Source organism: Antechinus flavipes, chromosome 1 (genome assembly GCF_016432865.1).
Source record: "Antechinus flavipes isolate AdamAnt ecotype Samford, QLD, Australia chromosome 1, AdamAnt_v2, whole genome shotgun sequence".
NCBI classification, from domain to species: domain Eukaryota; kingdom Metazoa; phylum Chordata; class Mammalia; order Dasyuromorphia; family Dasyuridae; genus Antechinus; species Antechinus flavipes.
In genome coordinates, this window is record NC_067398.1 from 363,539,640 (window position 1) to 363,560,904 (window position 21,265).

General features: G+C 36.2%; 1 protein-coding gene across 1 annotated transcript in view; it reads left to right on the top strand.

Annotated features, from left to right (window-relative positions):
* Positions 1-21,265, top strand: part of LOXHD1 (lipoxygenase homology PLAT domains 1) — a 271,094-nt gene that overhangs the window by 136,596 nt on the left and 113,233 nt on the right. The window contains exons 17-21 of the mRNA XM_051969666.1: positions 3,071-3,263; positions 4,809-4,969; positions 7,758-8,214; positions 8,930-9,084; positions 18,888-19,021. Coding sequence (XP_051825626.1) covers positions 3,071-3,263; positions 4,809-4,969; positions 7,758-8,214; positions 8,930-9,084; positions 18,888-19,021 — 1,100 coding nt within the window. The remainder of the gene's footprint in view (positions 1-3,070; positions 3,264-4,808; positions 4,970-7,757; positions 8,215-8,929; positions 9,085-18,887; positions 19,022-21,265) is intronic.

The following is a 21,265-nucleotide window of genomic DNA, read 5'->3' on the forward strand; positions in this document are numbered from 1 at the left end:
TGATAGGATATTAAGCCTTCTTCCTACCCTCTTTGTCCTTCCCAGCACACATGTATCAACTTAAAGATGGCTAATATCTGTGATGGTTTACTTTTATGTTGTTCAGTTGCTACAATCATGTCTGCCTCTTCATGACCCCATTTGGGCTTTTCTTGGCAAAGATACTGCAGTGATTTTCCATTTCTCCTCCAACTCAGTTTACAGATGAGGAAATTGAGGCAAACAGGATTAAGTGACTTGCCCAAGGTCATACAGCTAGTGTCTGAGGTCAATTTTAACTTGGGAAAGTGAGTCTTCTTAATTCCAAACCCAATGCTCTGTCATTTTACTTAGCTGCTGTTTTATTTCTATAGACATCTTAAAAATTTGCCATGAGTCCATTTTGACATTGAAGGAGTTAGGACAAGGCACCCCCATAACCTGGAAAATCCATGTAAATTTTTTTGGCTCTCTTTTTACAGTAGAGAAAAAAATCGGAATTATTATGGTATTAAAAGATAAACTATGTTGCTACTATACCATTTATGAATTTCTAAACCTTTTCTATATCATCTCCTGACCTTCATGTTTATGGCTCCCCCATTTAAGTTCTTATTCTGACCCATGATATATTAAAACCATGATGAGGGAAAGTCACACTGTGGAAGGAACCTGGATTCCTACATAAATCCCACTTGGTGTTCACAACAACATTACCTCCATTTTGTAGTTGAAGAACTGGACACAGCAATGAATAATGACTTGCTCACAGTCAGACTCAGTACTTAAAGCCAGATCTTTGGAATCAGAACCCAGTGTTATTTCCTCTGATATCATTTCCCTGCCCCTTCCACATTCTTTCTCCCTAACTTCCTAACAGGAATCTGTTTTGGAAAACAGAGTCAAAACATTAGAAAGGCTGGACTTGAAGCACACTAAGGGCTGTGAAGAGTGGCTGATGAATCATCCTGATACAGGCTTTAGTGATGGGAGAAGGAATTAGGTAGCAGTTATAATATTTATGTTTACCTTCTCTGTAACAAGAGTCAGGAGCAATGTTCCCAGACCCTGTATCCCAGAAGGCTATTTTGAGAAGGGGCATCAAGGTGTCAGGGAAGAGGATGCCAGGAGACCAAAGGGGACTGCCTAACAAGGTAAAAGGGAAGGTAGAGGAAGCTAAATTACATTGATTGCTCCATAATTTTGCTGACAAGCAGCTCTTAGTTAAATGTTCTTACCAGGCTTTAAGCCCTTCCCTGAAAAGGCCTAGAACTATCATTTCTATCCCATTTAGTCCTATACCAAGGACTGCCCCTAAATAAAATTACAGAGAGGCAATGTGGTCTAGACTCTGAGAATCATAGATGAAGAATGAAAAAGGATTATAGAAGTCTAATAACATTTTCATTTTTACAAGTGAAACTCTGAAACTGAGATATTTTTACTTATTTTTAATAGTATTTCATTTTTTCAAATATGTGTAAAGATAGTTTTCAACATACATTTCTGTAAAACTTTGTTTTCTAAATTTTTCTCCCTCCCTCCCTTACTTACTTCCTCCTTCCCCAAAACAGCAAATAATCTTAAATAGATTAAATATATGCAATCCTTTAAAACCTATTTCTTTATTTGTCATATTGTACAAGAAAAATCAGACCTAAAGGAAAAAAAAACACAAAAAATAAAAAAAAATTAAAAAAAAAGGTGAAAATACTATGCAATAAAATCAGTCTCCATAGTTCTCTCTCTGGATGCAATTGGCATTTTTTTGTGCCAGGTCTTTGGAATTGCCTTGAATCACTGCATTATTGAAAAGAACCAAGTCCAGTTTCTCATCACATAATCTTATTGTTATTGTGTACAATGTTCTCCTAGTTCTGCTCACTTCACTTAGCATCATTTTATGTAGGTCTTTCCAGATTTTTCTGAAATTGGAGGCTGAGAGATATTAAGCAAATTGCTCAAGTTCATATAAATAATAAATATCTAAGTTAGGATTTGAACTCAGGGCTTCCTAAGTTAGTTCTTTTTCCTTGATACCATGCAATCTCTTTATCTTCTTGCTGTTGTGGTGTTCCCATCCTACTTCAAAGACCCAACATCCTTCTTGCTTGTTCCCTCTCCAATGAAATCTGTTTTTCCAGAATGTCTCCAAGAACGAGGGTCAAGCTAAGAAGCTAGCTTATTGTCTTGAGCCTCTGAAATTACACCATATAAGGAGCTTCTGACTGAAAGAATGGGGATGCCATAATTTGGTCCAAGTCCTCTGTAGGGGTGAATGATACTAGGTGAAAACAAGGGAGTCCAGAGATTCATTCAATGGGGTAGTCTTGGACCTGCCAAATACCTTTCTGTTTTTTCCCTTTGGGGTATCCCATGATGTCTGCTAGGCTAACCATATTTCTGAGGCCTGGTGCCAAAAGGTATAACTCAGAACAGTACCTGACATCAGAATCAGAAATCAAAACTTTAGTTTAATTCTGCTGCTAACTAGTTTTGTGGCCTTGGAAAAGCCACTTAAATCCAACAAGCCTCCATTCCCTTATGGTAGAATAAGAAGTCTTTGTGCTCTCTAAAATGTCTTCCAGAATTTGCCTTCTCTTCATTGGTAGAAAGGTGATAAAAGTATAGAATGAGACAAATATTTTCATATATGTCAACGCATTGAATTTTTTTCTCTACTCTTATTTGTTATAAGGGAGGGCTTCTATTTAAGGAAGTGTGTAGTTTTAGAGATTCAAGAGAAAAGAAATTAACATTAATATTGCATTTTAACATAGCACTGAAGGAATCAGACATTCAGACAAATAGGGCAATTTTGAAGCTACTATGTTAAATTTCATAATACTTCAGGAAAATCCACCAAATTGCATATAACAATTTACAATTTCAGAAGCCCTCCTCCTTTTTTGTTCTTTTTTGTAGACTGAATGCTTGTGTTTGGTTTTGTTGAAGATTTTAAGCTTATAATAAAAGAAAAACCAAAACCAAAACCAAAACTAGAGAGCCTTCCAATTCAAACATTCAGTGATTCTATAAGGTAGACCTCACCAACTCCTGTCCCTACACTTAACCCTGAGTTTCCTTCCAGATCAACCGGCTTATTATCGGCCATGATAGCTCGGGCATGAGTGCAGGCTGGTTTTTGGGCAGCATTCAGATTCGGGTGCCCCGCCAAGGCAAGAAGTACACATTTCCTGTCAATCGCTGGTTGGACAAGAATGCAGCTGATGGCCGCACAGAAGTGGAGCTGTACCCCAGTGAGGTTGAGGAGATTGAACAATGTAAGCCCATAGGAGGTTGTTTGTTTGTCGCTCAAGAGGAAAGGAAGAAGATCATTGACTTGGTCCACATCCTTAAGAGAAAGTCTTATGTAGAGGCAATATCTTATGTAGAGATAATAAGTGACTCACATAGATCATCTGTAAGAGATGGAACATAAGATATTATCCTCATTCTACAGATAGGGAAGTCAAGGCCTGCAATGGTGAAACAGTTTACTTAGAAGCTATATGATAGCTGGTATGATGTGAGGAGGCACCATCAATTAGTTACTTAATCTATAAGTATTTATTGGTTACTTATGGTGCCCTCAAAACTGTTTTATATTTTTTTAAAAAACTACAAAAGAAGGCAGGGTAATATTCATCTTCATAAGCAGCAACCAAACTCAATGAGTAACTAGTCTACTTCAATCCCTTATTGCCTCACACTTAGATTTTTGCAACAGCCTTCTAAATGATCTCCTTCCTTCTAGCTCTTTCCCTTCCAATATCACTGCCAGATTAGTGAAAATTTTTCATAAATTATTCATTCCTATATTCATAGGAATAATTCAACCCTAAATATTAGCTTTATTTTCAATTTTCTTTCTCTTTCTTTTCTTTTCTTTTTTTCTTTTTCTTTTCTTTTCTTTTCTTTTTTTTTTTTTTTTTTTTTTTTTTTTTTTTTTTTTTTTTTTTTTTTGCTGAGCCAACTCAAGTTAAGTTACTTGTCCAGTGTCACACAGCTAGGAAGTATTAAGTGTCTGAGATAAGATTTGAATTCACTCCTCCTGACTTCAGGGCTGGTGCTCTATTCACGGCATCATCTAGCTGCCTCTGATTGTTCTTTTTCTTAAACAATTTGTTCCAGTCAAAATGAACCCTGTACTATGAAATCTTGAAGTTTCTTTTGACTATTCTATTCACCTAGAATGTCATTTCCCTTCTTGCCTAGCCAGTTCCCTCTCAATGGAAACTTAGTGTGACATTAATAGTTGTTAGTTAACAGACAAATCAAAACTATAAGCTATTGCAATTGTCTTCACTTTATAAAACTGTAATATTTCTAAAGTGGATTTTGTTGAAAGTGAGTTTTTGTTGTATTTGTAAGACTTAGTATCAACAGAAAACAACTTAATAGTGATTGAGTAGAAGTGATAAATCTTTCTATTCACTATGGAAAACAAGATAAAACAAAGCATGACAAATGTCACTTAGGCTCAAGGTAACATTCAAATAACATTTCTGCAGTCCTTCCTTTTCTGCCTCATTATTATCTCTCCTCAAATCCCAGATAATTTTCTGTCAATCAATAAGCTTTATTAAGTACCTATTAATTGGCACTGGCTCCATTACAGACTGAGGACTTAGTTATCTAATCATCCAGTCTTATTCTCCTCCATGTCCCTCACAGAGGCTAGCACAAGGCTGGACACAGAATAGCTATCCACTGAAGTTCTCTTTCCACTGAAGTATCCTCTAGAGTTCTGATCACTGCAGAGAATGATCCTCTTTAGAGTTTCCTTCTCCCTAAATCTTTGTCTACCTCCTTTGACTCTGGTCTAGTGATCCATTATGAGGTGGAGATTGTGACCGGGGATATGGGCAATGCAAGCACCAGCGCCCGGGTCTACATGCAGATCTATGGAGAAGAGGGCAAGACCGAAGTGCTCTTTCTCAAAAGCCGCTCAAAAGTCTTCCAGCGGGGAAACAAGGACACTTTTCAGGTATGCTGTGTAGAGGGAAAGCAATCAGGACCGGCTGGGTTCCCAGAGAGCCCCTGTTGGAGTCTCTGGGTATTGTCCAGTTGTCCAGACAACTTGGTTCATTTTGTAAGGTCATTGCCTAGGGCACCAGTGAGGACGCGATTCCTTTAGAGCACTGAAGGGAATTATCTCTCCAGGCCTACCAGGGACCTGGTTCCCAGTCAAGGCTTGGGGTCTTATATCATGGTGTTGTTCTCACTTCCCTTTGTTAATTTTGGTATAGAGCTGAACAAGTGGATGGTGAGTGTATGTGTGTATGTGTATGAGAGACAGACAGAAACAGAAGCAGACAGAGAGGGAGAGAGAGAGAAAGAAAGAGAGAGAGAGAGAGAAGAGGAGAGAGAGAGAAGAAGAGAGAGGGGAGAGAGAAGATGGAAGGGGAGAGAGAGAAGAGAGGAGAGGGGAAAGAGAGAGAGAGAGAGAGAGAGAGAGAGAAGAGAGAGAGAGAGAGAGAGAGAGAGAGGAAAGTGAAGGAGACAGATTTTGGTGAATATGAGAAGGAAGAGGGCTAGTACAGATATAAATACATATACATATATATTACATACATATATAGACATGCTATGAATACCAGCCTAAACTTTCTTACATGTATATATGCAAGATAATATTTATAAAGTGCTTAGCATTGTTTCTGGAACAAAGTAGTAATTATATAAATATTGGCTATTACCATTATTATTGATTGCATAATTATGTTTATGTATGGAGAATCAATGTGTATTGTATAGTCTATATAGAGATGTCTACACACACTACATACTTATTCCTGTTGCAACTGGTATGGGTAGTGAGGGGGGAGATAGTTGGCAGGGCAGATGTGGGGTCTAAGATGAAGAGAAATAATCCTGATACTATCATGGCATTGGAAAAGTTCTCAATTAGAGGTACTTTGGAAGTGATTTACTAAAAAGTCTCTTATTGACTTGAAAGAGTAAATTCATTTTCCCCAAGGGCTTCAATACTGCCTCTCAGTTTATAATTTTCAAATGGGGGAGATTTCTGTTTCTGTATCAGTACATCTATACATATATATGTCACATAGAAAGATATTTATACAAATATAGTATATGCGCACATACATACATAAAATGTATGACATCTAAAATATACCTGTATGTGTATATATATTACATACACACATATATACATACATATATACAGAGTATATGGGAAAGAACCTTAGAATGGTTGTCTAGATTCCTAGGTTCTAATCCCAACTCTGACATTGTATCGCCTCTTAGTTTTAGTTTCCTTTCCTATGGAATGAGCATAAATTATCACTGCCCTACTTGTCTCCAGAATCCAATGAGAAAACACTTTTAAAAATGCACTAAAACATTACAAGAACCATATAAATTCAAATTATTATTATTGTTATTATTACTGGGTTAAGAGGATCATGGTGCATAAAGTCATGAAATTATTATTATTATAATTACTGGGTGAAGAGGATAATGGTGTGTGAAGATCAGGAAATAATTCTTCCTCACTATTAGTCAGTCCTTATTTGAATATAGTGACTAATGTAGCCAACTATACATTGACTAGGATGAAGCTTTTGAGGGACAATGTGTCATTATGATGATATAGGAGCTAGATGATAGAGACTATGAAAAAATGCTAAAACAATGAATCAAGGATCTCCTGTGAATTCGGTCCTACAGAAGTATTGGGGATACCTGAGAAAGGAATTGATTCTACTCTATAGGAGTTCACAAAATATTTGAGGAGATAAATCCAGTAAACATGAAATAAGTATAAACTATAGAATGCACCATGAAATCAGGCAGCAGACTGTCCAATTCAGACTCAAGTCTCTCAAAATTCAAAAGAGGGAGAATGGAAATTGGAGTTATGAGATCAGAAGACATAGGCTTTGAAAGGTTCTTGGAGATTGTTCTTGTCCAGCCCCCTGATTTCATAGATAGGGAAAGTGAAGTGGTGAAATGACTTGCTTCTGGCCACATGGATAATAAGTGGCAAAGTCAAGATTTGAAACAATATCATAAAATCCAAGAATTATAGAAATATTGCTGGAAGGACCTTAAAGACTATTTAGTTCAACATTCTGATTTTTAAAATGAGGAAATTTTGACTTAAGAAGGTCAGATGACAAGCCCAAGTTCACACACATGGTTTCTATCTGAGGGGGGGGGATTTAAACTCAGGTCAAATGAGGTAGCATATGTAAATCACTTAAAAAAACCCTCAAAGTAATATAATAAAAATGCTAGCTAGCCAGGTCTAGGTAGGAATTCCAAGTCCCTAGCCAGTGTTATTTTTGTGGTGCCATGTTTCTTAGAGAATTTTTTCACTCCACCATATTAATAGGGAAGGCTTCAAAGAGGAAGTGGGATCCACCCTTGAAGGTTGGAGATTTCTAGATGAGAAAGGAAAAGCAGGTCTTGAATGTAGGAGGATGACAGAAATAAGGCATGAAGGAAAAAAAAAAGAGCTTGGCATGTGTATAGAACAATAAGGAGAACAACCTGCTTAGATTTCTATAGTGGGAGAAATGATTAATAAGGTGAGGAAATTATGGTAGATATTGAAAAGCAGGTTTGGAATCCTAGATGTGATGTGCTAAGCAATAACTAATTGGGAGATTTGGAGGCTCCTTCTAGCCCTAGTTCCTTATGATCTTATACCTGGGGACTGGGGACCCTGGGACCTGTTCTTCTTGGGGAGGAAGGGGATGGAGGGTGGCAGGTATTCTCCAAGGCACTGACCTGTGCTTTGGCAACAGCTAGAGGCAGCAGATGTGGGTGAGATCTTCAAGATCCGCGTGGGCCACACCGGTGAGGGCTTCGGATCTGGCTGGTTCGTGGACACAGTGGAGCTGAGACGGCTGGTGCTACAGGAGGTGGAAGTCACCCCAGAGGAAGAAGCCCGGAAAAAGAAGGAGAAGGACAAACTGCGGCAGCTGCTGAGGAAGGAGAGGCTTAAGGCCAAGGAGCAGCAAAAGAAGAAAAAGAAAAGCAGCGATGTGGAGTCTGAGGAAGAGGAGTCTTCATCCGAGGAGGAGTCTTCAGAGGAATCGGAAGAAGAGACTGAGATGGAGGACGAAGAGGAAGAATTTGGTCCAGGCATGCGGGAAGTGGTCGAGGTCTATAAGTTTCAAGCTAATCGATGGCTGGCCACGGATGAGGAGGATAACGATCTGGTCATGGAGTTGGCCCCCTCGGGAAGATCCGGTCCTGAGCGTAAGCCTGAGCCAGGGTCGGAAAGTCCCCCGGAGCGATCGGACCCATATTTGTGACACCAGGTTGTGGAGCAGAGCTTTCAAAGGGCAAGGCTCACTTGTTTGGTCCCAAGAGGGGACAGGAACTGCAATCACCTATGGGTGTCACAAATCTGGGCCCAGGTGGCCCAGTGCCAAAATTCCACCATCAGTAAAGTTAGTCTTTGAGATTAAGCACTTTTCACCCTCTGAGTCTGCTTGATAATCCTTGGAAAGGGTAACAAATTAGCACTAGAATACTAAAGTGAATGGGTTTAAGAAATCAGATTTTATTCCTAGGAAGGATTCAGGGTAATGAGTCCATTGAGTGCTTGGGTGTGGGAGGTGAGACTGGGGAAAGGGTTGGAAGAGATAATCAAGAGAGGTAAGAATATTGAGAGAGCAGCATATTATTTAGAAATAAGATGAGAGATTCCAAAGACAGACTTCATTGGCCGAAACTCTCCTAATACCCTTGGACTTCTTGGAAAGGACAATTATGGCAGGGGAGGATAGGGCTAGGGCTAGGAGATAGCTCAGAGAAGCTAATTTTGGCCCTTGTTCTAGAGGAGTCTATGCTTGACCTTTGAAAACCCAGCATACTGACAGCCATTTGTTTTCCTTAAAACTAGACTTGATTTCTCATGATTGGACCCAGGACTTGGTTTCCTAAATCCTACCTTATTCTGTGTCCACAGCCAATACCTATGAAGTCCAGGTGATCACAGGGAAGATGCCCAAAGGTGGCACTGATGCCAATGTCTACCTGAACATCTATGGTGAAGAATATGGTGATACTGGCGAGCGAGCTTTAAGAAAATCAGACAAATCAAATAAGTTTGAACAAGGACAGGTAATGACAACAATAACAGTTTATTTACAGGACACTTTACATAAAACACATTTAAACAGATACTTAAAATTTATCAAGCATAGACTTCAGAGGCCATTGAGTCCAATTCTCTCATTTTGCAAATGAGGAAACTGAGGCAAACAAAATTAAGATGTGGGAGATTCCAAAGACAAAATTCACTGGCCAAGTCTCTCCTAGTCCCTTTGGATTTCTTGGAAAGGATAGAAATTAGCAGGGGAGGGTAGAGCTGGGGTTACACAGTAATTGTCTGAGGCTGGATTTGAATTTAGGAAGATGAGTCATCCTTACTCCAGGCTCAGCACTCTATGCACTATGGCACCCAGGCTAAGTTTCCTTATTTGTAAAATGAAAGGGGTTGAACTCTGGCCCCTTATGCTCTTTTAAGTCTAGATTTCTTTCCTCTAGGATCAAGGATAAATCCCAATGTTTGGAATTTAAAACCTTTCACAGTTTGGCTACTGGTCTTCTTGCTGTTCTTCAGAATTCTTAGTTTCCCTCAAGATTCAATTCAACACTCCCTTATACATCAGGTCTTTCTTGATCCCTCCAGCTGTTAATGCTAATCCCCTTAATCATCTTGTATTTATTTTGTATATACAGCTGATCCTCATTGTGGGTTCTGTATCTGGGAATTCGCCTACTCACTCAAATTTATTTGTAACCCCAAATCAATACTCGGGGCACTTTCACAGACGTGTGCAGAGTGTTTGAGTCACCCGATGTGCACGTTCCCAGCTGAGGTCAAACAAGGCAATGTTCTGCCTGCTTGTTTCAACTCTCATACTATAAACAAGCATCCTTTACACAGCATATTTGGTGGCACATTTTAAAAATTTTTGTGCTTTTTGTTAGTAATTTCACAGTTAAAAATGTCCTCCAAATGTAGTGCTGAAGTGCTATCTAGTGCTCCTAAGCACAAGAAAGCTATGATGTGTCTTATGGAGAAAATATGTAAGCTTCAGTCAGGCATGAGGCAGTGCTGTTGGCTGTGAGTTCAATACTAATGAATCAATGATATGTCCAGAAAAAAAGAGGAAATCCCCTAATTTCTAAGTGAGGTCACTCTGGAAAGTGTTAAATTAAATGTTGTGACCAAAGGCCTGTGGGAATCTAACCCTGCATTTCCTCTGGAAAGAATTGATTAGTATTTACCAATTCACAATGACTTTATCCATCATTTTTGTTGTTCAGTCATTTCAGTCATGTCCAACTCTTTGTGACCCCATTTGGTTTTTCTTGGCAAAAACATTGCTGTCATTTGCCATTTCCTTCTCCAGTTCATTTTACAAAGAAGGAAACTGTGGCAAAAAAAGATGAAGAGACTTGCCCCGGGTCACAAACCTAAGAAGGACCTGAGGCCAGATTTTAACTCAGGAAAAGTTCTTGATTTCAGGTCCAGCACTCTATCTACTGTGCCATCTAGTTATATATAAATACCTCTCTTAGAGCGTAAGCTCTTTGAGGGCAGGAACTGTTTATACTTTTGCTTTTTTATGTCCAGAATCTAATTTCTGGCATGTAGTAAATACTTAATAAATGCTTCTTGATTGATTTCATTATGTTTCTGCTGGATAGGAAAGTAAGGATTTGGGGTTTTTTTTCTTCCCATTTCCTGGAGCAGTACCTGCATTGTACATGATAACTGCATATTTGTTGTTGATCATGATCATTTCTTTCAGGTCAAATCTGTGCTTCCCTATTGGCATATTTAGAATTCCCAGTGAGGAAACTCCCACTATGCAAATCAGAGACTTCTCTATGATCTATAGTTTGGGTCACTGGGAATTATAACTTTCTCAGTATAATACAAGTCAGTATATGTCAGAGATAGGACTCAGGGTTTTTTTTTTCATTTTAATAGTATTTCATTTTTATATTTACATGTAGAAATAGTTTAGAACATTAATTTTTATATGATTTTGAGTTCCAATTTTTTCTCTCCCTCTTCCCCAAGACAACAAGCAATCTAATATGTAAGACATGTACAATCATTTAAATATTTCCATATTAGTTATGATGTAAAAGAAAAATCAGAACAAAAGGGAAAAACCACAAGAAAGGAGGAAAACTGTGAAAATAATAGGCTTTTTAGATACTTAACACTTTCTAACTGTGTGATCCTAGGCAAGTCACTTAAGCCCAATTGCCTCAGAAAAAAGAAACTAATAGGCTTTGATCCTCATTCAGTCTCCATAGATCTTTCTCTGGATGTACATGGCATTTTCCATTCTAAGTCTATTGAAACTGTTGTGGATCATTACTGAGAAAAGCTAAGTCTATCACTTAATTGATCATCATACAATCTTGTTACTATATACAATGTTCTCCTGGTTTTTCTCACTTCACTCAACATCAGTTCATATACGTCTTTCCACGCTTTTCTGAAATCAATCTGATCATCATTTCTTATAGAATAATATTATTCCATTACATTTATATACCATGACTTATTCAGCCATTTCCCAGTTGAAGGACATCCATTCAATTTCCAAGCAAAAAGAGCTGCTACAAACATTTTTGGGCATGTGAATTCTTTTCCTTCTTTTATGATCTCTTTGGCATACAGATCCAGTAGTGACACTTGTGTTTCAAAGGATAGGCACGGTTTTATAGCACTTTAATCCAGGTTTTCTTTACTCTGAGGCTCTCTTTATCCACTATAACCCAGCTGCTTCTTTGAGGATGATCATATGCAGCATAATTTTTTAAAAAATTGCTCCATATGGACTTCTGGGGGTGGAGCCAAGATGGTGGAGATGATACATGTTTCTTTCTGACCTTCTCCTACAACTTTCAGACTAATTAGCAAATCCAGCCTCTGAATTAGCTCTGGACCAGCAGAATATTGGGAGTGCAACAAATTATCAACAGAAGATATTTTGAAGATCATCAGAAAAGGTCTGTTTCATGTGTAAAGGGGAGGGAGGCAGCGAAGCACAAGCAGCTGAGTACAATCGCCAGCACAGAGTCTAGGGCGATGCGGACTCCGAAGGTGGTGTGGACTCTATGGGGCAGTGCGGACTCCACATGGTGGAGAATCTATGGGGACAAATCTACAGAAATCTACAGCAGTGTTGGCCATTCTGCCCTGGCTGCAAGCCAGTAGATCAGCAGAGAATTTAGAAAATATCCAACACAAACACAGAGATCAGTAGTGAACCCCAAAATGCCAGAATCTCATGGGACCTGGCCATACCCACCCAGGAGTGAATCAGCACTGACCCAGGTCATCTGAGGCCACTTATAGAGGAAACTGATGCTTGTAGAAGAAGCTTGGAAAAGCTCTCCAACCCTAAAAGCAGACCTTAACTTCTTTTAAAAAATGAGTTAAAAAGTAAAGAGGACTCTGACAATAGACAGTTTTTATGGTAAAAGAGAAGAACAGATTTCAAACCCTGAGGATACTAAAGGCAGATTGTCTCCAGATGAAGCCTCAAAAAGTGACATAATCTGGTCCCCATCACACAAGGCTCTCCTACAAGAAATTAAAAAGGATCTTAAAAGAGAGCTAGAAGAAAAATGGGCAAAGGAAATGAAAACTTTGCAAGAGAGTTTGGAAAAGACATATAATTCATTAAAAGATAGATTTTATAAAATGGAAAAAGAAAGCAATTCCTAGAAAAACAGAATTTGTGAAATAGAAAAAAAAATAACTCCTTAAAAACAGAATTTGTGAAATGGAAAAAAAAATTCTATAGAACAAAACAACTCATTTAAAAATTCAATTGGACAAATTCAAAAAGAAGTTAAAAAAAAGTAAATGAAGAAAATAATTCGCTAAAATTCCGAACTGAACAAATGGAAATGAATGACTCAATGAGATAACAAGAATCAGTCAAGCAAAACCAACAAAATGAAAAAATAGAAAAAAACATAAAATACCTAATTGGGAAAACAACCGACCTGGAAAATAGATCTAGGAGAGACAATCTAAGGATTATTGGACTCCCTGAAATACATGATGAAAAAAAGAGCCTAAACACCATTTTTCAGGAAGTCATCAAAGAGAACTTCCTGGATATCATAGAATCAGAAGGTAAAATGATCATTGAAAGAATTCACTGAATACTTCCTGAAAAACCCCAAGGAATATTGTGGCTAAATTTCAGAACTATCGGACCAAGGGAAAAATATTACAAGCAGCCAGAATGAAACAATTCAAATACAGAGGAGCCACAATAAGGATTACTCAGGACCTAGCAGCTTCCACTTTAAAGGATCAAAAGGCCTGGAATCTGATATTCCAAAAAGTGAAGGAAGTTGGAATGTAGTCAAGAATAAATTACCCTGCTAAAATGAGCATTTTCTTTCAGGGAAAAAGATGGACATTCAATGAAACTAGTGAATTATACTTAATTTTTATGAAAAAACCAGAGCCAAACAAAAAATTTGACCTCCAAATATAGAACTCAAGAAAAACATAAAAAAGTAAAAAGAAAAAAAAACTTTTGAGAACTATATTTCTGGTGTGAGTATACATAGAAAGTACATGTATAATATGATTTTACTGGTATAATATAAAAAAGAAACTATAGGTGGAAAGGGGATTGTATTAGAAAAAAAAAGGGGAAGATGGAGGTAAAATGAGGGAAATTACATCTCAGAAAGAGGCAAAGAAAACCTATTATAATTGAGGGAAAGAAGAGAGGGTGATGAATAGTGTGGGAATCTTACTCTCATCAGATTTGGCTCAAAGAAAGAATATTAGATATATTTGGTTTCATTGAGAAACATCTCTTACCTTATAGAACAGTGGAAGGGGGAAGGGGAAAAGAGAAAAGGGAAAGCATAGGCTAAATAGAAGGGAAAACAGAAATAATAGGGGAAAGGTTTAAGAAAGGGTAAGGTGTCTAAAGGGGAAGGACTGCTTGAGGCAAATAAGCTCATAAATAAAATACTGGAGAAGAGGGAAAGGGGAAAAGGAAAGAGAAAAGTATAATTTGGGGTTAATAAGATGGCAGGAAATACAGAATTAGTAATTTTAACTGTAAATGTGAATAGAATGAACTCTCCCATAAAACGTAAGTGGATAGCAGACTGGCTTAAAAGCCAGAATCCTACAATATGTTGTTTACAAGAAACGCATTTAAAGCAGAGCAATATATACACAGTAAAGATAAAAGGATGGAGCAGAATCTATTATGCTTCAGGTGAAGTAAAAAAAAAGCAGGGATAGCTATCCTGATCTCAGATAAAGGAAAAGCAAAAATTGACCTAATTAAAAGAGATAAGGAAGGAAACTATATCTTGCTAAGGGCTACCATAGATAATGAAGCAATATCATTATTAAACATATAAGCACCAAATGGTGTAACATCTAAATTCCTAAAGGAGAAGGTAAGAGAGTTGCAAGAAGAAATAGACAGCAAAACTATAATAGTGGAAGATCTCAACCTTGCTCTCTCAGAACTAAATAAATCAAAACACAAAATAAAAAAGAAAGATATTAAAGAGGTAAATAGAATACTAGAAAAACTAGATATGATAGATCTTTGGAGAAAATTGAATGGAGACAGAAAGGAGTACCCTTTCTTCTCAGCAATTCATGGAACCTATACAAAAATACACCATATATTAAGACATAAAGGCCTCAAAATCAAATGCAGAAATACAGAAATAGTAAATGCATTTTTCAGATTACAATGCAATAAAAATTACATTCAATAAAAGACCAGGGGAAAATAGACCAAAAAGAAATTGAAAATTAAATAATCTCATTCTAAAGAATAAATGGGTGAAATAGCAAATCATAGATACAATCAATAATTTCATCCAAGAGAATAACAATAATGAGACAATATACCAAAATTTGTGGGATGTAGCCAAAGCGGTAATAAGGGGAAATTTTATATCTCTAGATGCTTACTTGCATAAAATAGATAAGAGAAGATCAATAAATTGGACTTGCAATTAAAAAAGCTAGAAAAAGAACAAATTTAAAAACTCCAATCAAATACCAAACTTGAAATTCTAAAAAGGAAGAGATCAAAAAAATTAAAACTAAAAAAAAAATCTATTGAATTAATAAATAAAACCAAGTTGGTTTTTATTTAAAACCAACAAACTAAATAAACCTTTAGTTAATTTGATTAGAAAAAGGAAAGAGGAAAAACAAATTATTAATCTCAAAAATGAAAGGGGAGAACTATCCACCAATTAAGAGGAAATTAGAGCAATTATTAGGAGTTACTTTGCCCAACTTTATGCCAATAAATTTGATAACCTAAATGAAATGGAGGAATACCTACAAAAATATAGATTGCTCAGATTAACAGAAGAAGAAATAAATTACTTAAGTAGATCTATTTTAGAAAAAGAAATAGGACAAACTATTAGTCAACTCCCTAAGAAAAAAATCCCCAGGACCAGATGGATTTACATGTAAATTCTACCAAGCATTTAAAGAATGATTAACTCCAATACTATATAAACTATTTGAAAAAAATAGGGAATGAAGGACTTCTACCAGATTCCTTTTATGACACAGACATGGTACTGATACTTAAATCAAGTTGGATGAAAACAGAGAAATAAAATTATAGACCAATCTCCCTAATGAATTTTGCAAATTCTTAAATCTTAAGATGCAAAAATCTTAAATAAAATATTAGCAAAGAGATTACAGAAAATCATCCTCGGGATAATATACCATGACCAAGTAGGATTTATAACAAGAATGCAGGGCTGGTTCAATATTAGGAAAATTATTAGCATAATTGACTATAACAATAACCAAATTAACAAAAACCTTATGATTATCTCAATAGATGTAGAAAAAGCATTTGATAATATCCAACACCATTCCTAATAAAAACCCTAGAGAGTATAGGAATAAACGGATTTTTCCTTAAAACAGTCAGTAGCATCTATTTAAAACCATCAGCAAACATCATATGTAATGGAGATAAACTAGAACCATTACCAATAAGATTAGAGGTGAAACAAGTTTGCCCATTATCACCATCACTATTCAATATTATATTAGAAATGCTAGCTTTGGGAATGAGATGAAAAAGAGATTAAAGGAATTAGAGTAGGTAATGAGGAAACCAAATTATCACTCTTTGCAGATAATATGATGAAATATTTAGAAAACCCTAGAGAATTAACTAAAAAGCTACTAAAAATAATCCACAACTTTAGCAAAGTTGCAGGATACAAAATAAATCCCCATGAATCATCAGCTTTCTTATACATCACTAACAAAATCCAACAGTAAGCGATACAAAGAGAAATTCCATTAAAAAAAAAACTCTTGATAGTATAAAATATTTGGGAATTTATCTGCCAAGGGAAAGTCAGGAACTATATAAGCAAAACTACAAAACACTTTCCACACAAATAAAGTCAGATCTAAGCAATTGGAAAAATATCAAGTGCTTGTAGATAGGTCAAGTGAATATAATAAAGATGACAATATTCCCTAATCTATTTATTTAGTGCTATACCAATCAAATTTCCAAGAAACTATTTTACTGACCTAGAAAAAATAACAACAAAATTAATCTGGAAAAACAAAATGTCAAGAATTTCAAAGAAATTAATGAAGAGAACAGCAAATGAAAGTGGCCTAGCTGTACCAGATCTAAAACTATATTATAAAGTAGTCGTCATCAAAATCATTTGGAATTGCCTAAGAAATAGACAAGCTGATCAGTGGAATAGGTTAGGTTCACAGAACAAGATAGTCAATTACTATAACAATATAGTATTTGACAAACCCAAAGGCTCCAGCTTTGGGATAAGAATTTTCTATTTGACAAAAACTGCTGGGAAAATTGGAAATATATGGCAGAAAGTAGGCATAGACCCACACCCAACACCATATACCAAGATAAGATTGAAATGGGTTCATGATCTAGACATAATGAATGATATTATAAACAAATTAGAAGAAATAGGATAGTTTACCTCTCAGATTTGTGTAGTAGGAAAGAATTTGTGATCAAAGAAGAGCTACAGATCATTATTGATCACAAAATAGATAATTTTGATTATATTAAGTTAAAAAGTTTTTGTACAAACAAAACTAATGCAAACAAGATTAGAAGGAAAGCAATAAACTGGGAAAACATTTTTATATACAAAGGATCTGGTAAAACTCTCATTTCTAAAATATATAGAGAATTAACTCAAATTTATAACAGTTCAAGCCATTTTCCATTTGACAAATGGTCAAAGGATATGAACAAACGACTTTCAGATAAAGAAATTAAAACTATTTGTAGCCATGTGAAAAGTTTCTTCAAATCACTATTGATCAGAGAAATGCAAATTAAGACAACTCTGAAATACCACTACACACCTGGTCATATTGGCTAAGATGACAGGAAAATATAATGATGACTATTGGAGGGGATGTGGGAAAAATGGGACTGATACATTTTTAGTGAAATTATAAATGGATCCAATCATTCTGGAGACCAGTTTGGAACTATGCTTGAAAAGTTATCAAACTGTGCATACCCTTTGACCCAGCAGTGTTTCTATTGGGATTATATTCCAAAGATTTCTTAAAGGAGGGAAAGGGATCCACATGTGCAAAAATGTTCTGTGGCATTCCTCTTTATAGTGGCAAGAAACTGGAAACTGAGTGGATGCTTCTCAGTTGGAGAATGGCTGAATAAATTATGGTATAAGAATGCTATGGAATATAGTTGTTCTGTAAGAAATGACCAACAGGATGATTTCAGAAAGACTTTGAGAGACTTACAATAACTAATGCTAAGTGAAATGAGCAGAACCAGGAGATCATTATACATGGCACCAACAAGACTATACAACAATCAATTCTAATGGATGTGGCTCTTTTCAACACTGAGATGATTCAAATCAGTTCTACTTGTGCAGAGATGAAGAGAGCTATCTACATCCAGAGAGAGAACCATGGGAACAGAGTGCAGAACACAACATAGCATTCTCACTCTCTCTGTTATTTGCTTGCTTTTTGTTTTCTTTCTCAGTATTTCTTTTTCTTCCTTCTTGATTTGATTTTTCTTATGCAGCAAGATAACTGTATAAATATGTATACATATATTGGATTTAACATGTATCTCAACATATTTAACATGTATTGGACTATATGCTAGCTAGGAGAGGGGATGGGGGAAGGAAGGGAAAATTTGGAACAAAAGATTTTACAAGAGTCAATGTTGGAAAAATTACCCCTGCGTATGCTTTGTAAATAAAAAGCTTTAATTTAAAAAAATTAAAAATTGCTCCATATTTATAAATGTTTTAGGGTTTGCTAAAGACTTTACATGTTATCTTATCTGATCTTCACAATATCCCTGGGTGATAAGTATGGTTATTCTTATTTTATATGTACAAAAATTAAAGTTCAGGCTTATTGACTTGTCTAGGGTCACTTAGCTAGTAACTGACCAGAATTGTGATTGTGATTGAATTTTTCCTAATCTTATGTCCAGCTTTTTACTTACTATGCCAAATAAACATACACAGATGGATATATCATATCATATCATATCATATCATATCATATCATATCTATCTATCTATCTCCATCTCAGCCTTCTTTTTTCCTCCATCCTCTTTCATAATCAAATAGCAAATAGAAGCAAGAAGACAGAATTTCATGGCATGCATAAACTATTAAATATCTACACCAAATAGTTGATTGACTTACTGAATGTTTTACATTTCAATCTGCAGAATTTAGTGTTCCAAAAAATAGTGATCTTGAGCTTCCTCTAGAAAATCTAGAAATAGATTAGTATTATAGGACTTCCTTCCTTCTGAATTCTGTGTTCTTACCTCTACAGACAGACACATTCATCATCAACGCCATTGACCTGGGGCCCTTAAAGAAGATTAGGATTCGTCATGATAACTCTGGCAATGCTTCTGGCTGGTTTCTTGATCGAGTGGACATCATGGACCAAAATAATGAAACCACGTGAGTGGGGGGCTAGCAGAGTCACAGACAAATGGCCAAGGCAAATTTTGTCCCTTTTGTACATTCCATTCTTTTTTTCTCATGCTTTAGGTGATCAACCTCAGATCTCACCCTCTTCTGTCATTTTGTCACTTAATGATACCCTTTGACATAATTAAAATAGACACCAACTTAAGTGATTCCAAGAACACAGGTGAAGGATTCCTCTATTCCAATTTAGTATAAAGTCTGTAGCAAAACTAACTTTGGACTTTGAAACTTAGTCTTCAAATCTGGTCTATATGAAAATGGATGTCTCAGAATTAGGGAGGTACAATATGACAGAAGATTCTAGATCACAATTTTATAGATGGGAACAACTTTGGTTTCTTAAATATTAAAGCTGGCCATTTTCTTCTCTCTCATCCCTAACTTATTACCAAGATTAACTCTTCTACTTATTCAAATGATCCTATTCCATCGTGTCTCTCCCAGCAGATTGCCCCTTTTGTAACCCCTTCTCTCACTTATTTTCAGTCTCTTCTGCTGTACTGACTCATTTCCTATTGCCTATGTCTCCTCTATCCTGAAAAAAACCCTCACTTCATTCTTCCATTCTCACTAGCTATCATCTCATATCTGCCCTTTGTAGCTAAACTCTTCAAAAATGATTTTACAATAGGTGCCTCTGTTTTGTCTCTTCTCATTCATTCTTTCTTCTCAGTACCTTACAATTTGGCTTCTGAATTATCATTTCATTGAAACTGCTCTTCCAAAATTATTAATGATCTTTTAGTTGCCAAATATAATGGCTTTTTCTCAGTCCTGATTCTCCAGACCTATTTGTAGTTTTTGATACTGCTGTGATCAGTCTCTTCCCTATAGGTTTTCAGGACAACTTTCTCTCTTGGTTCCTCTATCTATCTATCTAACCATCTATCTAATCACTCCTTCTCTTTCTTTTGATGGATCCTCCTTCAAATCACTACCTCTAGCCCTAAGTATTCCTCAGGGTTCTATCCTGAACCCTCTTCTCTTCTACCTCTAAACTATTTCACTTGGTGATCTCATCAGCTCCCATTAATTTAATTATTATCTCTATGCTAATGATTCTCAAATCTACCTTTCCTGCCTTAACCTTTCTGCCGGTCTCCAATCTTGTAACTCCAAATTGTTTTTTAGACATCTTGAATTACATATCCAATGGACATCTTAAACTCAATATATCCAAAACAGAATTCACTTTATTCTCTCCAAGTTCTTCCCCACTCCTGCCTTCCCTATTATTGTAGAGTGCAACAATGTCTTCCAAGTTTCTTTAGGATTTATATGTGGTAACTAGATGCCTAATCATTATAATAAAATTATTATTATTATTATTCAGTTACAAATTTCTCTTATGACATTGATCAGTTTTTTTCCCCTCTCTGGGGGGTTTCCCTTTACTCCCTTGTAAAAGGATGGAAGCAGCATGGTGCAGAGGGGTTAAGACAGGTAACATACAACTCCAGGTTTAATCTCAGTTCCACCACTATGACTTCTAGTACTGTACCTCATCTCTTTAGATCTTAATTACTTCATCTGTAAAGTTTTGGTTCTATGATCCTATAATTAGATCATCTGGTCATGGAGATTCTATGATTCTTCCTATCATAATTAGACCCTCTAAAAGCCAAAAGGCATTGGGATTATCTTGCTAAGGGATTTCAAACGCCATTATAATCATGGCAACAAATATCTAGGGATGATAAAATCTTCTCAGAACCCTTCAAAGAATTTCATGACCTTGTGAAACAGATCCTGAATTGGATTAGAGTGGATGTGCTTTCCAAAAGTAGAAACTCCAGTAAGTGAGGTTAATTTTTTGACTGAGTATAATTTAAATGCAGAATTAGTTGTAAGCCTAAATCCCAATGTGGTATGGTGAAAAGCACTCTGAGTTTGGAGTTGGATTCTCTTCCTTACAATTTTGTGACTTTGGGTACATTATTTTCTCTCCTGTGGGCCCAAGTTTCCTTGACTAAAATATGAAAGCACAGACCTAAATGATCTATCCCTTCTAGATATAAGATCTTCTCTGGCTCTGACATTCATTCTGTAATCTAATAATTCCACAGGCAAGTTTTTTCCCCCTCTGATCTTCAGTTAACGATTAAATTATCTAGCCCCTGCATTGAGGCACCTCCCTGGAGACTATCTTCTCTCCCTGCAGCTGCCCTAGCTTTTTTCTACTTCATCTCCTAAATCCCAAGCACTTTAATCTAG